This window comes from Mustelus asterias, chromosome 7 (genome assembly GCF_964213995.1).
Source record: "Mustelus asterias chromosome 7, sMusAst1.hap1.1, whole genome shotgun sequence".
NCBI lineage: Eukaryota > Metazoa > Chordata > Chondrichthyes > Carcharhiniformes > Triakidae > Mustelus > Mustelus asterias.
Window position 1 is genome coordinate 75,220,473 of NC_135807.1, and position 18,794 is coordinate 75,239,266.

Here is an 18,794-nt window from a genome sequence, read left to right on the forward strand (position 1 = left end):
GTCACTACTGTCCAACTGAATATTTTAGATCCTACTTTCACATATTTTTTAAAAATCTAGTCTCAGATTATGTGCCTTCACTGGGATCCAGGGATCAGTAACACAGTCATATCTTTTCTAGCTCACATCACATGTTTCTCCATCTCTATATTCAAGAACATTTTCAACCAGAACAATGTCGCGATCACACCTAATGTATTCAACCTGGTGTATTAACCTGGTGCTGTGAGACTTCTTACTGAATTCAAAAAGGGAATAAAACTAAATGCAGAAAATTAAACCAAAGGAATACAAGTTGAAATAAAGACAGAAAATTGCTGGGTTAATATTTACATCCTCTTTTGAATAAGAGTGTAACATCTGCAATTCTCCACCGAGCTTTTGAGGTCCGAGAAAATTAGCTTGAATGCATATTCAAGAAGCTTTGATAGGAGTTAGTCTGGTGTTCCTAATCGATATGAAAATTCAAGTCTCCCATTAGAACAACTTTGCTTTGTGCCACAAGTCTCAAGTTAGGGGTGATTTTATAGAGGTCTATAAAATAATGACGGCCATAGATCAGCTAGATAGTCAACATCTTTTCCCAAAGGGAGGGGAGTCTAAAACTAAAGGGCATTGGTTTAAGGTGAGAAGGGGCAATCTTTTCAGAGAGGCAATTTTTTCACAGAGGATGGTGTCTGGAACAAACTGCCAGGGGTAGTGGTAGAAGTAGGTACAATTTGGTCTTTTAAAAAGCTTTAGACAGTCACATGTGTAAGATATAGAGGGATATGGGCCAAACGCGGGCAACTGGGACTAGCTCAGTGGTTAAAAAAGGGCTGCATGGGCAAGTTGGGCCGAAGGGCCTGTTTCCATGCTGTAAACCTCAATGACCCGATGACATGACTCTAAACAATATATTTTTCCTCCTTACATGTCATAATGGATTCTAGTTCTGGATAAAACATTGGTGTTGCAATGATCAGAGAGGTTTTTCCATTAACAAGTTTCTAATGAACAGCAACTGAATAGTTATCTGCCACGGTACTAGTTTGGCTGACTTCAGCTGCGATTTTTCATGTCAGGATCAAAATGCCTCATTATTGCCCCCCTCACTGACAAAACTTATTCCCATAGGTTAAAATGTTTACATACTGGCTTCAACTACAGACAATACTGATTTTTGGTTTTCATTTTTGTTTCTTTCCCTATTTAGGTCTCAAAGTTGTTTTTTTGTAAATTTATCTGGTTGTTAGCCTGCAATGAACAAGGTGAGAAGTAATGTTCCCATTTTGAACTTCTCAGACACTTTGTTTCCCAGCAACTAGAAATCCTAGAAAACCTGACTTAGGCCAGGTCAAGTTTTCAACTCAAGCTCTCGGCTCTGGACAAGAAGCAAGGTGCAGACAAGAATTTCTGCCTTTGAAACCAAATATTATGGAAAATGGGGATTTTTCAAAACCCTGCAATTTTTGTGTGTGTCAAATGTATTTCACTGAACGGTGTCTTTGGGGAAATTTAAGAATTTGATTCCTCAATTTTCTGCTGGTCATGTGTTCCTCATTGGTACTTTCTGGTCTACAATCCATTTGCCTGGATGAGGGCAGCTCCAACAACACTCAAGAAGCTTAACACCATACAAGAAAAAGGAGCTCACTTGATTGCTAAAAATAAGAGAATAATGGCACAATGGAATATCAAATTGACGAGACCCGATCACTTCTATCTAAGGGTTTTAAAGGAAGTAGTTGACAACACTGGAGTTGCCCTAACTACAATCTTCCAATGTTCACTTGATATAAGAAATCCAGTGTTCACCTATATAAGAAAGGTGACAGAAGGAAACCAGGGAATTATAGACTAGTAATGGACAGGGAAGTGTCCATGGATGTTATTTCGACTGACCTCCAGAAAGCTCCAGGACAAAGCCCTTCAAAAGAAAATGTCAGCTAAAATTAAAGCTCATGAAACTGAATGGGTCAGTCCTCTAATTAGCAGAATTTAACTAGTGGCATCACTCAATGATCTGTGTAGGGTCCTCAACTGTTCACCATATTTATTACTTAGATGATGGGACAGGAAACTACATATCCAAATTTGCCAATGATAGATGCCATTATAAGCAGTGTAGACAGAAGGATAAAATTACCAAAGCTGTGAGAATGCTTGGATTCATTCATAGAATCATAGAAACCCTACAGTACAGAAAGAGGCCATTCGGCCCATCGAGTCTGCACCGACCACAATCCCACCCAGGCCCTACCCCCATATCCCTACATATTTTACCCACTAATCCCTCTGACCTATGCATCTCAGGACACTAAGGGGCAATTTTTAGCATGGCCAATCAACCTAACCCACACATCTTTGGATTGTGGGAAGAAACCGGAGCACCCGGAGGAAACCCACGCAGACACGAGGAGAATGTGCAAACTCCACACAGACAGTGACCCAAGCCGGGAATCGAACCCAGGTCCCTGGAGCTGTGAAGCAGCAGTGCTAACCACTGTGCTACCGTGCCGCCCATTATAGCACAGAAGGTCATCATTCGGCCCATCAAGTCCATGTCAGGATAAAATGATAGCAAATGGATTTCAGTGTTGAAAAATGAGGGGACTTGGGATTGCAAAAGAATGAAGGAGTTTTTTTTCTAAATGATGAAAAGATAGGACACAAAAGAGACTTGAAAAGGCCAGGTACATGGACTATTAAAATGTCATGTAGAGGTACTGAAAATAATTAGAAACACAAATGGCAGGTTGGCTTTTATATCAAGAGGAATAGAATACAGTAGGATATAAGTTATGTTTCCACTATATAAAGTTCTGGGTAGACCACATGTGGAGAACTGCAAGTAGTGCTGGGCACGACACATTAGGAAGAGGGGTGCAGCACCAATTTACCATTTATCACTTTAGAATAATACCTGGATTCCAGAGTTAGCTTACAAGGAACGATCACACAAACCAAGGTTCTATTGGGGTGGTATGGTGGTTAGCACTGCTGTCTCACAGGACCGGGGTTCAATTCCAGCCTTGGGTGACTGTCTGTGTGGAGTTTGTACCTTCTCCCTATGTTTGCATGGGTTTCCCCCAGGTGGTCCAGTTTCCTCCCACAGTCCAAAGATATGCGAGTTAGTGTCAGAGGGATTAGTAGGGTAAATATGTGGGATTATCGGATAGGGCCTGGGTGGGATGGTTGTTGGTGCAAGCTGAATGGGTCAAAAGGCTTCCGTCTGTACTGTAGGGATTCTATGATTCCTGGAATTTAGATGATTGCGGGTGATCAATTGAAATTTTAAAGATATTGAAGAGAATAGATCAGGTAGGCGCAGGGAAACAATTTCTGCTGGTTGCCAAGTGATTGGGGTGGTATAAAATGAGGCCCTTCTTTTAGTTATACTATAATAAGTAGACTAGGTTCAGGTAATTATAAAGTGCCTTAAATATAGTAAGAATTCACAATGTGCCTGGAACAATATATGCAAAGGTACTATAAATTGCAAAGGTATTATAAACTATATATCCACAAATTAACCAAGTATTATAAGCTGAAACTGTATTTTCAACCCTGTATTGTGCACCTTGGCCAACTTTGTTCTGAATGCAGCATGATGGGAAACACAGTGGTAGACAGACCAAATTATTTTAATACAATGGAGCACAGAAAGGCAACTTCTCTTATCTGTTTTTGGATACACGAAAACAAGTTGAATCAGAGGCCTGCTATTTAAGGGAGTAAATTCGTTCATGGGGAACAGTCTCTCAAGCTGATAAAGGAGGCCGAGGTTCCAGCGAGTGACTCCTTTCACCAATTAAAAATCATTTTAATAATGGCCTTGGTTACTGGTAATGATGTGGGCTTGGTTTCCTAGGTAAAGGGGGAAGGAACTTCCATGGGCAATAAGCTAATAAGAACATAAGAACTCGGAGCAGGAGTAGGCCATCTGGCCCCTCGAGCCTGCTCCGCCATTCAATAAAATCATGGCTGATCTTTTCGTGGACTCAGATCCACTTACCCGGCCGCTCACCATAACCCTTAATTCCTTTACTGGTCAAAAATTTATCTAACCTTGCCTTAAAAACATTCAATCAGGTAGCCTCAACTGCTTCACTGGGCAGGAAATTCCACAGATTCACAACCCTTTGTGTGAAGAAGTTCCTCCTCAACTCGGTCCTAAATCTGCTCCCCCAAATTTTGAGGCTATGCCCCCTAGTTCTAGTTTTAGTTTCACCTACCAGTGGAAACAACTTCCCTGCTTCTATCTTATTTATTCCCTTCATAAGCTTGTATGTTTCTATAAGATCACCCTTCATTCTTCTGAATTTCAATGAGTATAGCCCCAGTCTACCCAATCTCTCCTCATAAGTCAACCCTCTGAACTCCGTAATCAACCTAGTGAATCCTCTCTGCACCCCCTCCAGTGCCAGTATATCCTTTCTCAAGTAAGGAGACCAAAACTGTACACAGTACTCCAAGTATGGCCTCACCAGCACTTCATACAGCTGCAACATAACCTTACTGTTTTTAAACTCCATCCCTCTAGCAATAAAGGACAAAATTCCATTTGCCTTCTTAATTACCTGCTGCACCTGCAAACCAACTCCTTGTGATTCTTGCACAAGGACACCCCGGTCCCTCTGCACAGCAGCATGCTGCAATTTTTTACCATTTAAATAATAGTCCATTTTCCTATCAAAATGGATGACCTCACATTTACCAACATTGTACTCCATCTGCCAGACCCTCACCTACTCACTTAGACTATCTATATCCCTTTGCAGACTTTCAGCGTCCTCTGCACACTTTGCTCTGCCACTCATCTTAGTGTCATTGGAGAATTTTGACACACTATACTTGGTCCCCAACTCCAAATCATCTATGTAAATCGTAAACAATTGCGGTCCCAATACTGATCCCTGAGGCATACCACTAGTCACTGATCGCCAACCAGAAAAACACCCATTTACCTCCACTCTTGGCTTTCTGTTAGCTAACCAATCCTCTATCCAGGCTAATACATTACCCGTAACACCGTGCATCTTTATCTTATGTAGCAGTCTTTGGTGCGGCACCTTGTCAAATGCCTTCTGGAAATCCAGATACACCACATCCACAGGTTCCCCATTGTCTACTGCACATGTAATGTTCAAAGAATTCCACCGAATTAGTCAAACATGACCTTCCCTTCATGAACCCATGTTGCATCCTACCAATGGGACAATTTATATCCAGATATCTCGCTATTTCTTCCTTGATGATAGATTCAACCATTTTCCCAACTATAGAAGTTAAGCTAACTGGCCTATAGTTACCCGCCTTTTGTCTACCTCCTTTTTTAAACAGTGGCATCACATTTGTTGTTTTCCAATCTGCGGGAACCACCCCAGAGTCCAGCAAATTTTGGTAAATTACCACTAGTGCATTTGCTATTTCTGCCACCATCTCTTTTAGTACCCTGAGATGCATTCTATCAGGGCCAGGAGACTTGTCTACCTTTAGCCCCATTAACTTACCCAACACTACCTCTTTCGTGATAGTGATAGTTTCTAGGTTCTCACCTGCCATAGCCTTCCTGTCATCAATCTTTGGCACGTTATTTGTGTCTCCCACTGTGAAGACCGACACAAAATACTTGTTCAATGCCTCAGCCATTTTCTCATTTCCAGTTATTACATCCCCCTTCTCATCCTCTAAAGCAGAGGTCTCCAAACTTTTCAGTACGAGGGCCACATCATATATTTTACACATTTTCGGGGGCCAAAGAAAAAAAATTAGTTTTATAAATGAACTGGCGATGATTAAGCCCGAGAGATCGAATTAAATTCACTGTTGAAACAACAGGTTTCAGAACGCAAGACATATCCACATATTTTCCGCACAATGCTTGTTGATGGATAATGCAATGCAGAAACATGGGCTTTGAGAATCCACCAACCTCACAAGCTTCTGTGATTTGTCCAACCAAATCTTTCTTCACCCCAGACATGTTCTTTCCTCCATCAATTGTCATGCATTGCATTTATTCCACTCCAGGTTATATTCTAACACAGTTTTTTGCAATTCTTTGAAGATGTCTTCTCCAGTTACTGTGCTGTGCATGCTATGCACTGATGCTAATTCTTGTGTGACATTAAATTCACTGTCAACGCCACAGATGAATACTAGGAGTTGTGATGTGTCACACACATCAGTCGATTCAAGTGCGAGAGAATACAACTGAAAATGTCTTGATTTGTCTGCAATTTGATGAAATATATTGCTTCCTATATCCTCAATTCTACGAGCAACAGTATTTGGTGCAAGACTGATGATTTTGAACAGATTTGCTTTTTCTGGGCATAACTCTCCCACTGCTTCCATCATACACTCTTTGATGAGATCTCCATTGGTGAATGGCTTTCCTCTTTTAGCCAACCCATAAGCTAGTTTGTAGCTGATTCAAATTTTTCCCGAACGCTGTGTTCCTGTGAATTGGGAATAACTTGGTTCATGTTTGGTCTCAGAGCCGACGTACATTGCACTCCTTCAAAACTGCAACAGTTTTGTTGCATATGACACACAAGGCTTTATCACCTGCTTGTACAAAGAAGTACTTTACACCCTATTCTTCATTAAACAGGCGGCACTCACTGTCCACTTTTCTTTTCTCCTTCCATAACTGAATTGCCGCCATCATTGTCATTGTTCTTGCTCATTTCAGACAGATGGAGCTTACGGATTGGATAAAGCAGCTGTCACTCAGTCAATGCAGAGCGGCAATTGGATAACAGATGTCTCAATTGCTGATTCATTTAATGAACTGTCAGTCACAGGATGGCAGCTCTGACTGGACAATAGGCCGGTAAAGAGGGCGGGGATTCCCATGGGTCCATCAGACACCGCGCGGAGCGGCAGCAAATGTCCGGCCTGTGGCTTCCGTCCCCACGTCCGGATCCTGAGTCAGCGGTGGGGTTCCGGACGCGGGAGTGTTTTCGGCAGCGGGAACCCCGTAGCCCGCTGCGGGCCGGATGTGGCCCGCGGGCCGTAGTTTGGAGACCCCTGCTCAAAAGGACCAATGTTTACTTTAGCCACTCTTTTTCATTTTATATATTTGTAAAAACGCTTGCTATAAGCTCCTATTCCTGTTGACAGGTGGAACATTATTGGCTAAGGTAATAATGTTGAATATTGTGATTGGGCCTTTCAGTCTGATTGACGAGACGAAGCAGGATATTGAAATGTTACGAATAATATAATAATTTTTTACCTGGAAATATTAGGTAAGAGAGCAGAGTCAACCCTCAATGACTGTGTCTCTCTTCTGATGCATGCATTAGCAAATAAATTCCTTTTCGTTCTTTAAATATATGCTGTCTTTCGCAGTCTATGTATTGGCTGAGTGAGCTTCAACAAATACAGAGCACCCCAAGGGGAACAGCCTTCAGAAAATTCCTCTTACACCAAGTCTAAGAGTGGGAATGTAGTCAAAAAGATTAGAATCAGACCTTTCAAGAGTGAAATTAGGAAACAATTTGAAACACACTTTTGCAAAAGGCAACTGATGCTAGATCAATTCTAATCAACACCTTGTGGTGCCTAGACATAGTTACACTGGAAAGTTTCTGCTCCCCAGACCTAGAATACCTGATGCTAAAATGCCCCCCCTACTACCTTCCATGGGAGTTTACCTCTGTTATCCTGACAGCAGTTTACATCCCACCCCACGCGCACGTGAAGACTGTGCTGGACGAAATATACACCACCACAAAGAGCCTTGAGACAAAACATCCCGAGGCCTTGTTCATCATGGCCGGGCTCGTCAATCAAGAGCGTTCCACCAAGATACCACCAACACATCTCCTGTTCCATCAAAGGTCCATATGTCCTAGACCACTGCTACATAAATATCAAAAATACCTACTGCTCTATCGCTGCCCACACTTTGGCAAATCATACCACAAGGCTGTGCTCCTGCTCCTGGCTTACAAGCAAAAACTGAAACGGGAGAATCTGTCAAAGAAAGTCGTGCAATGTTGGTCTGCGAAATCGCACGATCTCCCACGGGACTGCTTAGAGTCAGAAGACTGGTCAGTATTTAAAAACTTTGCGACCAGCCTGAACAAGTATGCCACTACAGTAACTGACTTCATTAGTAAGTGTGTAGAAGACTGAGTGCCAAAGAAGCAAATCCGCATGTTTTCCAACAGGAAACCATGGATGAATAGGGATATTCACTGCCTGCTGAAGTCCAGGACTGAGGCGTTCAAGTCAAGTGACCTTGACCTATACAAGAAATGATGTGGGGATGCCGGCGTTGGACTGGGGTAAACACAGTAAGAGTTTTAACAACACCAGGTTAAAGTCCAACAGGCTTATTTGGTAGCAAATGCCATTAGCTTTCGGAGCGCTGCTCCTTCGTCAGATGGAGTGGAAATCTGCAGATTTCCACTCCATCTGACGAAGGAGCAGCGCTCCGAAAGCGAATGGCATTTGCTACCAAATAAGCCTGTTGGACTTTAACCTGGTGTTGTTAAAACTCTTACTATGCAAGAAAGCCAGATATGAATACGGAGATCCATCAAGGATACCAAAAGACAGTACCGGACCAAGCTACACTTCCAGGCGAGCCACACGGATTCTCGCCGACTATGGCAAGGTCTGCAAGACAGAACAGGCAACAAGATGAAGATAGGTAAAATCGCCAGCTCCAATGCACCCCTCCCCGATGAGCTCAATGCATTCAATGCCCGTTTTGAGCAAGAGGTCAGCAGGAGCACGCCCTCCATCCCGGAAGCCTTGAATGAACTTGTACCCGAGGTCATCATTGCAGATGTCAGAGTGGCTTTCTCGGAGGTCAACCCACGGAAAGCGACTGGCCCGGGTTGGGTACCCGGACGAGCACTCGGGTCCTGTGCGGACCAGCTGGCGGGGGTATTCGCAGACATCTTCAACCCCTCTTTACACAAATCTTGGGTGAACCTGCTTCAAGAAGCCGCCCATCATCCCAGTACTAAAGAAAAGCCAGGCAGCGTGCCTTAATGACTATCGTCCAGTGGCTCTGACATCTATCATTATGAAGTGCTTCAAAAGGTTAGTCATGGCACAAATCAATTCCTGCCTCCCAGACTACCTAGATCCATGACAGTTCGCCTATCACCGCAACAGGTCCACAGCAGATGCCATCTCCCTGGCCCTGCACTCAACCCTGGAAGAATACCGAGATAACAAAGACACCTATGTCAGACTCCTATTCATAGACTACAGCTCAGCCTTTAACACCATTATTTCTAAGAGACTCATCTCCAAACTTCACGGCCTGGGGCTCGGCTTTTCCCTCTGCAACTGGATCATAGACTTCCTAACATACAGGCCACAGTCAGCAAGGATAGGCAACCAACACCTCCTGCACGATAATCCTCAAAGCTGGTGCTCTGTAAGGCTGAGTCGTCAGCCCCTCACTATACTCCTCATACATCTCTGACTGTATGGCTAAATTCCCCTCCAACTAGATTTTCAAATTTGCTGATGACACCACTGTTGTGGGTCGGATCTCAAACAATGATGAGACACAGTACAGGAAAGAGGTAGAGAATCTGCTAAACTGGTGCCAAGAAAATAATCTCTCCCTAAATATCAACAAAGCGAAGGAGATAGTCATCGACTTCAGGAAGCATAGTGGAGGGCATGCCCCTGTCTATATCTTTGGGGACGAAATAGAAATGGTCGTGAGCTTCAGGTTTTTAGGTGTCTAGATCACCAACAACCTGTCCTGGTCCCTCCATGTGGACACTATAGTTAAGAAAGTCCACCAACACCTCTTTCTCAGGAGGCGAAAGAAATTTGGCATGTCTGCTACGACTCTCTCCAACTTTTACAGATGCACCATAGAAAGCATTCTTTCTGGTTGTATCACAGGTTGGTGTGGCTCCTGCTCTGTCCAGGAGCATAATAAACTACAAAAGGTCGTGAACGAAGCCCAGTCCATCACTCAAACTAGCCTCCCATCCATTAACACTGTCTACACTCCCCGCTGCCTCGGAAAAGCAGCCAGCATAATCAAGGAACACACACAGCCTGGACATTCTCTCTTCCACCTTCTTCCATCGGGAAAAAGATACAAAAGTCTGAGGACACATACCAACCAACTCAAAGACAACTTCTGCCCTGCTGCCATCAGACTTTTGAATAGACCTATCTTGCATTTTGATCTTTCTCTACACCCTAGCTATGACTGTAACACTACATTCTGCACCCTCCCCTTTCCTTTCCTATGTATGGTATGCTTTGTCTGTATAGCGCTAAAGAAACAATACTTTTCACTGTATACTAATACATGTGACAAAAATAAATCAAATAAAAAAAATTGTCAATTTTAAAACAGAGATTGATGAATTTTTGTTAACCAGAGGTATTAAGGGACATGGGGCAAGGAACGGGTCTGTGGATTTAGGTTGCAGATTAGCCAAATATCACAATGGTGGAACAAACTCAAGGGGCTTTAAGTGGTCCACTCTCATTCCTATTTTATGTTCTTAACTGATAACAATAATGTGAAAAAAACTTAAGAAAAAATCATTTAGTAGTACGGAGTAATCGGGGGACACGGTGGCAGAGTGGTTAGCACTGCTGCCTCACAGCGTCAGGGACCTGAGTTCGATTCTGGCCTGGGTAAGATGCTCTGAGAGTTGGTGCAGACTCGGTGGGCCAAATGACTCATTCTACACTGTAGGGATTCTATGGTTCTGCAATTTTATGATTCTATGGTTGGCAAATGAACTCTGATTGGAGGCATTGCCATGGAGAATGCAGCATGGAGTAGATTGCTGCCCAGCTTTATTGAAATTCAACTGGGCAGTTCAATCCTGGTTGGTCATGGAGTTATCGCGGGGAATGAACAGGGGCTCACTGATCCCTAAGCTCTTGCTTTAGATGAAAAAGGCGCAAAGTGTGCACATGTTTCTTCTGTCTGCAAACTACAAGGTCCTGTATAAGAACATATGTGGATTCCAGCATGCATAATTGAGCTATACTGTGAACTTGACTGACAATCTTAAATTGGCTTTCAGTGTAATTCTTGGCATAACCAGGATTGTTTTGCAGATGGTGTTCAATTGCAGAATCTCTTCAGATTCTTGTTGAAGAGATTGGTATTTGTTCTAGGTCCAGAGAAGAGCAAGTTTATACTGAAACTCACTTCAAGATTGGTTGGTAGAGAGGCAGAATCTTCTATAATGATGTGAATTACTGAATAAAAGGCAAGTTTATAGAAGGAGGGAGGAAAAGTTAAAACAAAGCATGAAAGAGCCTTAAACAAATATTACACGCTCAGATGACAGAGGATAAATGTTTTTATATGTAAATACTTGGGATCAGGAGGTTTTAGAAAGGGAAGAATATGGTTGCATGAACCCAAAGCTGGTTTTGTAAAGTAGTTGATAAACAGGACAAAAATACTGCTTGCATTTTTCAGTGAGGTCTAATATTTTTAACCTGTGTGGGTTAAATGAGAAAATTACTTTCACTGATTTGCGATACTGAAGTGAGGACAAATTGTTCAGTGTTTAGCTTGCAAGTGGACCTTGGTAAACCTAAGAACAATAATTCAAGGTACTAGACTATCAATGAGATTACCAAAGTTAATTCTGGAGTACCTCTGCAATAATTTTTTAATGAAATTATCACTTATTTCTAATTAAGACAATTAATTTGGAAGACCTGGAAAAATTCACTGCTGGTTTTCCATTAACAATTTGGGGAGGAGATCTTCCGACTAACATGCACTCGCGGTAATAAAGAAATGCTTTTTCAACTTGATGATCATCATCAGCTTTTATTTAATTTGCTTTGTTTGCTCAATAACCATATAAATCAGGGATGCCCAGGCTTTAGTGACTTGTGGTCGGTTTTTTCAACAGTCATCCTAACATGATCTACTAGCACATTCTTCCCACCCTCCCCCGACAGGGACATTCAAACATGTTGCACAATATAGACCCCATACTGCCTATGGATAAAAAGGAGAAAAATGCTCCAAGAACACTCGTACACAGAATTATGCAAACAGTTCCTCTCTGCCCCTTTCCCCAGTATTGGGTGACTGAATGAAAGGACATTAGTAAAGCCCACTCTCCCATTCCAAGAGATCGCGGCTGATCTTCTACTTCAACACCAAATTTCTCTCTCTCTCTCTCTATGTATTACCCCCACTTTGGAACTCAACAAAGGTCAATTTTACATCTCTTACCACCACCTTGGTTGAAACCCATTAAGTCAGCATAGCTCCTGATAACCAATGTCTCCTTCTTTGGTTTGGTGTTCACTTTTATCTGATTACACTGGTGTGAAGTACCTTGGGATAATTTGCTATATTAAATATGCTATCAAAGTCAAAGTTGTCAACTGATTTCTTCCTGTTGAGCATCATATATTGGATCTGGTTCTTAACCATTATTCCAGTTTTCACATTTCATAATTCTCTCAAATATGAAAGCGTACAATGGACACGCACCAGCTTCATGAATGTGCCTGATCTGTGCAGGCGCAGTGAGCAGAAAGCTCACATTGCATATGCAACGGCATAATGCATATGCAGTACACAGAAAGCACACACCGCACGTGTCAAGTGTACAATTTGCAGAAAGCATGCTGTCGACCAGAAACTAATTCCTAGTCAGCCGCAATCGAGGTTTTGGGCATCTCTAGTATAAATACTGAATTTAATTTCGTAAATGGGTTGACTAAATTGTTTCCAAATAAATGACAAATTAAGGCACATATGTAGAACTCTGTATCAAGACACTGAAAACATTCATAAAAATCTCTCCAAATATTTCATTGATCACTGGACAGTTCAAATATTAAAATATTACCTTAATTATCTGTAACTGAACACCTTCATCTGTTTGTGGGCCTTGAAAACAGCCACATATTGTCTCTATGATTCTATCAATTAATTTCTTGCCAGGCGTTGTACTGTCTGGGGCATTACCAGTGAGGTGCCCATAGGCAATTAATTTCTACAGAAGGCAAAGACAAGTTAGCATTAGATCAAAAAGCAATCAAAATCACATTGTATAGTTTTGTCTTTTTCACCATCACACAGATCTATTGCAATCATGCAGGCGATCTCAACATGGCACTGTGTTAGTTAGAAAACTACTATTAAAGCCTGTAGTCTGTAGCCAACTGAGAAGCAAAGGGTGAGAGAGAGAAAGGGTGAGAGAGAAAGGGTGAGGAGGATCGCAACAGACACCTCCAGACGCTGAAAGATGCCCTCATAAGAACAGGATATGGCGCTAGACTCATTGATCAACAGTTCCGACGCGCCACAGCGAAAAACCGCACCGACCTCCTCAGAAGACAAACACGGGACACAGTGGACAGAGTACCCTTCGTTGTCCAGTACTTCCCCGGAGCGGAGAAGCTACGGCATCTCCTCCGGAGCCTTCAACATGTCATTGATGAAGACGAACATCTCGCCAAGGCCATCCCCACACCCCCACTTCTTGCCTTCAAACAACCGCACAACCTCAAACAGACCATTGTCCGCAGCAAACTACCCAGCCTTCAGGAGAACAGTGACCAAGACACCACACAACCCTGCCACAGCAACCTCTGCAAGACGTGCCGGATCATCGACACAGATGCCATCATCTCACGTGAGAACACCATCCACCAGGTACACGGTACATACTCTTGCAACTCGGCCAACGTTGTCTACCTGATACGCTGCAAGAAAGGATGTCCCGAGGCATGGTACATTGGGGAAACTATGCAGACGCTGCGACAACGGATGAATGAACACCGCTCGACAATCACCAGGCAAGACTGTTCTCTTCCTGTTGGGGAGCACTTCAGCGGTCACGGGCATTCGGCCTCTGATATTCGGGTAAGCGTTCTCCAAGGCGGCCTTCGCGACACACGACAGCGCAGAGTCGCGGAGCAGAAACTGATAGCCAGGTTCCGCACACACAAGGACGGCCTCAACCGGGATATTGGGTTTATGTCACACTATTTCACATAAATATTTCTGCTTTTTTCCTCCTGAGTCTTTATCATGCGATCCTAGAATCAGAATTTATGTCACACTATTTGTAACTCCCACAGTTGCGTGGACCTGCAGAGTTTCACTGGCTGTCTTGTCTGGAGACAATACACATCTTTTTAGCCTGTCTTGATGCTCTCTCCACTCCCATTGTTTTGTTTCTTAAAGACTGGATTAGTTGTAAGTATTCGCATTCCAACCATTATTCATGTAAATTGAGTCTGTGTCTTATAAGTTCTGTTTGTGAACAGAATTCCCACTCACCTGAAGAAGGGGCTCAGAGCCTCGAAAGCTTGTGTGGCTTTTGCTACCAAATAAACCTGTTGGACTTTAACCTGGTGTTGTTAAACTTCTTACTGTGTTTACCCCAGTCCAACGCCGGCATCTCCACATCGAGAGAGAACAAGGCAGGGCTCAATGTTTATCAGAGAAAATGCTGACTCTATTGTTCACCGTGTAGAACGCGGGTGGAAACACAAGCTCAGATCAAAGATCAGAGTTAAAGAAAGCTGGAAGATCTGCCTAGACTGGAGCTAGAAGAAGAAATCTATAGGGTAATCATCACAGTGACAGATAGCTCTGGCATTAGAAGTTATCCTGTTGGGAAAGCAAAAAGGAAATAACCCACTGGAAACTGGGAGTAACCATGAACTGTTTGCTTTAAGAACCGGAATGCTGTGGACTGTGTTATGTGATAATAGGGAACTATTTATTTCTACATTTTAAAGGATAAGTTGCCTGGATTGCAACAGTTACCTTTATATAAATATTCTCAATGCCTTTCCCCAACCTCACAGCAAAAGAAATCAGACACTTCTTCCCTCCCAATGAAAAAGACTCCACTTAGTGCCTCCCATAGTGATATCATTGAGATTGGGAAGTTGGTAGAGTGCAGAACTGAACTGTATCCCACCACTGCACGGCATAATGCATTGATTCTCCAATATGTTCTTTTTCTACAACTCATGTGTCAAGAAACATTTATTCACAAAAACATTATCATGCAACAATATGAATCTTTATAATTTCAATCTTTTCAACTATTGGGAAAAATAGTTTCTTAAACCTTTAAGCAAGCAATATGAAGGGTATAGAAATAATGAGCAACATATCCATGAAAGGATTTAAACATTAGAGTGTGAATTTTGAAGTAGAAACATCAGGTGAACCAGGACCTCAATGCAGGTCAGTGACTACATGGGTGATTGGTAAGCAGGACTTCATGCAGGTTAGAATTGAGGGCAGCAGAGTTTGGGGTGAAAGGACATTTGTGGAGATGGGAGGCCAACTAGGACAATATGGAATAACTGAGTCCACTAAGGATTTTGGTACCAGTCTGGCCAGTTTGATTAAGGTTTGGGCAACGAAAGGTTGAGATGGAGCAGAAACAGGCAATGTTATAGCACTGGAAGTAGGCAGTCTTTATGATACAGACAGCAGGGGCTGGGAGCTCTGCTCAGGGCCAAATGTGACACTGAGGTTCCAAAAGTCCTGCTACAACCTAAGACAACAGGACAGTAGGATAGAATTGATGGTTAAGGTATGGAGTGTGTGGTGGAATCAAAGATGATAGTTTCAGAGTCCCGTTCAAAGAGTTCAAAGGACAGTTTATGTATAGGTGATGTCAAAGTTCTAAATAGTTATCCAAGTTGCATCCTAATTCAACAACAGATGATGGAATTTTGTGTGTATATATTATACATATATAATGACGTATAACATTCATATACATTGATTTGACATTAAATTAAATTCTCAACTTCTGTTCAAAACATCATGTTTGCAGCAAACGCCAGGATAATCTTACATTGCTATTTATATATCTTTTTATCTCTGTCAACATATATTTCATTGAGCGAACAGCTGCAATATGAATACTACTTGCCAGCATTTTATTCAAAGCATACCTTCATGTAAATCTAATCAATGCAAAGATGAGGAAATATCATGATTGTCAATGATGTCTCAGCTGCCTAAGTAATGACTAGTTCAGAATAGTAATATTCTATGTTTTTAAATCAGACTCCTACAATGAAACAGCGCAGGGGATGGTGGTTCAGTCGGTTCTTTGAATGAGTTATCTAATTTGTCCCAGTTCCTTCCTCTGTCCCCATAGCACTATACATTCCAAGTATGAAGGGTATAGATAGGGTGAACAGTGGGAAGCTTTTTACCAGGTCGGAGGTGACGATCACGAGGGGTGAGAGGGGCGAGGTATAACTCAGATAACAGAGGGATTTTTTTTTTTACACAGAGAGTGGTAGGGGCCTGGAATGCGCTGCCAAGTAGGATGGTGGAGGCAGACACGCTGGCATCGTTTAAGACTTACCTGGATAGTCACATGAGCAGTCTAGGAATGGAGGGATACAAACGAATGGCCTAGTTGGACCAATGAGCGGCACAGGCTTGGAGGGCCGAAGGGCCTGTTTCCTGTGCTGTACTGTTCTTTGTTCTTTTCGAACCAAATTTCTTTGGAAAGTTACCAATCTGCTTGCACCATACGTTAGTGACATGTTGTACAATGCTTTTATACAAGGATTATGTTTTGGGACTCTCTTTTAATTACAGGTCAAGTAGAGGTCAGATGGGGATCCTGTGATCTGCTCCAAATTCTAGCTGTCTGGGTGGTGAAGACACAAGGACACTGGTGAACAATGGTAAATGCAGCTGTGCTGACTGGACAGACTGTCAGTATCCAGGTTTAGGCAACAAGAGGCGAGCGCAGGGGTGGGATCGGAAGTGCCGGCGGGGGACGGAATCGGAAGCGCCGGGGTGGGGGGGGTGTTGGTAGCGCCGGGAGCATGGGTTCTAACAAGAGTCTACCTACCTCTGCCTTAAAAATATTCAATGATTCCTTCTCCACCGCCTTCTGAGGCAGAGAATTCCAAAGTCTCCCAATCCTCAGAAAATATTTCTCCTCATCTCTGTCAAAAAGGGCAAATCCTAATTTTAAAACAGTGCCTCTCAGTTCCTGACTTACCCACAGGAGGTAACATCCTTTCCACATCATTCAGGATCATATATACTTCAATCAAGTCACCCCTCACTTTTCTGAACTCTCGTGGAAACAAGCCCAGTCTGTCTAACCTTTCCTCATAAGACAACTTGCTCACTTCAGGTATCGATCTCAAACATCCTCTGAACCACTGCCAAAGCATTTTCACGTTTCCTTAAATAAGAGGTTGAAACTACACACAGTATTCAAGTTGTGGTCTCACCAATGCCCTGTGTAAGGGAGATATAACATCCTTACTTTTACGTGCAATTCTTCGCATAATAAAGGATAACATTCCATTATCCTTTTTATCCTTGGTGTACCAGCATACTAACTTTCTGTACCTCATGCTGCAGTAACAGAATCTAAGATTCCTCTGCACCTGGGAATTCTGCAGGCATTCTCTGTTTCACTAATACTCAGCTTTTTGATTCTTCTTGTTAAAATGAACTTAATTTTCCTACATTATACTCCATCCACCAGATTTTTGCCCACTCACTCAACCTATCTATATCCATCTGCAAGCTCCTTATGTCCTCTTCACAACATTCTTTCCTACCTTCCTTTGTGTCATCGGCAAATTATGCTACCATGCCTTCACTCCTCATTTAAGTCACTGAAATAAATTGTGAAAAGTTGAAGCCCCTGCACAGACCCATGTGGGTCTCCACTCGTCACTTCCCAACAGTCAGAAAATGATTCATTTTTGCATACTCTCAGCTTTTGGCCAGCCAGCCAACCTTCTATCTATGCTAATATGTTGCCCTCTATACCATAAGCTTTTATTTTCCACAATAAATTTCAATGTCGCCCCTGATCAAATGTCTTCTGGAAATCCAAGTACATTAAATCTCAAAGCTTCCCTTCACCCACAACACTATTACCCCATCTAAAGCTGAGAGAAGTTCATTGCACAGATTTCAGGAAGTTAGAGAGACCAGAGAAGAGGGATCACAAGCCATCTGTAGCCACTACAGTCAACGGGAAGCAAGAATCATCTGAACAAAGATACGATTGCCTTGATTTGAGTACAATTTTGTTGCTTTTGCTACCATTGCATCAAGTGTCTCCTTTTCCAAAATTTACTCTGGCTTTTGATCCACTTAAACTGTGTTTTTCCAGCATTTTCTGTTATTATTTCAGATTTTCCATCATCTGCACTATTTTGCTTTTGCTTTCATTAAATCACCTCTGCACATTCTCCACAGCCATGACATACTCCAAGGTTTGATGTCCAAAATTGCATACAATACTCCAGCTGAGGCCTAACCAGTGTTTTAGAAAGATTTTGCATAACTGTCTTGATTCTGTACAATATCATCCACTAGTAAGACCAAGGATGTCATTCGCATTTTTTAAAAAACCAGCCTTTTCAACTTGCACTGTGACTTTCAAATATTTTTTACATGCATCCCCAGGTCGCTATGCATCCACTTCTATATTGCACTTTTTAATCCATAATGTCTCTCCTCATTCTTCATGCTTCTCGGTGATAAATTTCATCTGCTGTATGTCTACCCATTTCACCAATTGATCTATGCCCTCCCAAAGTCAGTTACTTATCCTCCTTGCATTTCAGGGTTTTAGTGTCATTTGCAAAAATTTGATGGTATGCCCTATATGCCACATTTAGGTCATTAATGTATCAAAAACAGCAGTGATCCTAATATTAACCCCATGGGAACATCACTGTACATTTGCCTCCAGCCTGAAAAACAACCATTCATTACTGCTCTGAATACCACCCCTTCACTAATTTTGTATCCACATAACCACAGTCTCTTTAATCCTTTG

The 18,794-nt window shown here is 42.3% G+C and overlaps 1 protein-coding gene across 6 annotated transcripts in view; it reads right to left on the minus strand.

Annotated features, from left to right (window-relative positions):
• arfgef1 (ADP-ribosylation factor guanine nucleotide-exchange factor 1 (brefeldin A-inhibited)) overlaps nt 1–18,794 on the minus strand; it is a 226,935-nt gene that overhangs the window by 148,676 nt on the left and 59,465 nt on the right. For all 6 annotated transcript variants that reach the window (XR_013498335.1, XM_078216289.1, XM_078216286.1 and 3 more), the window contains one exon: nt 12,831–12,977. Coding sequence is in view for 5 of the 6 variants with exons in the window: in XM_078216289.1 (XP_078072415.1) it covers nt 12,831–12,977 (147 nt within the window). In the remaining variant the exon portion in view is untranslated. The remainder of the gene's footprint in view (nt 1–12,830; nt 12,978–18,794) is intronic.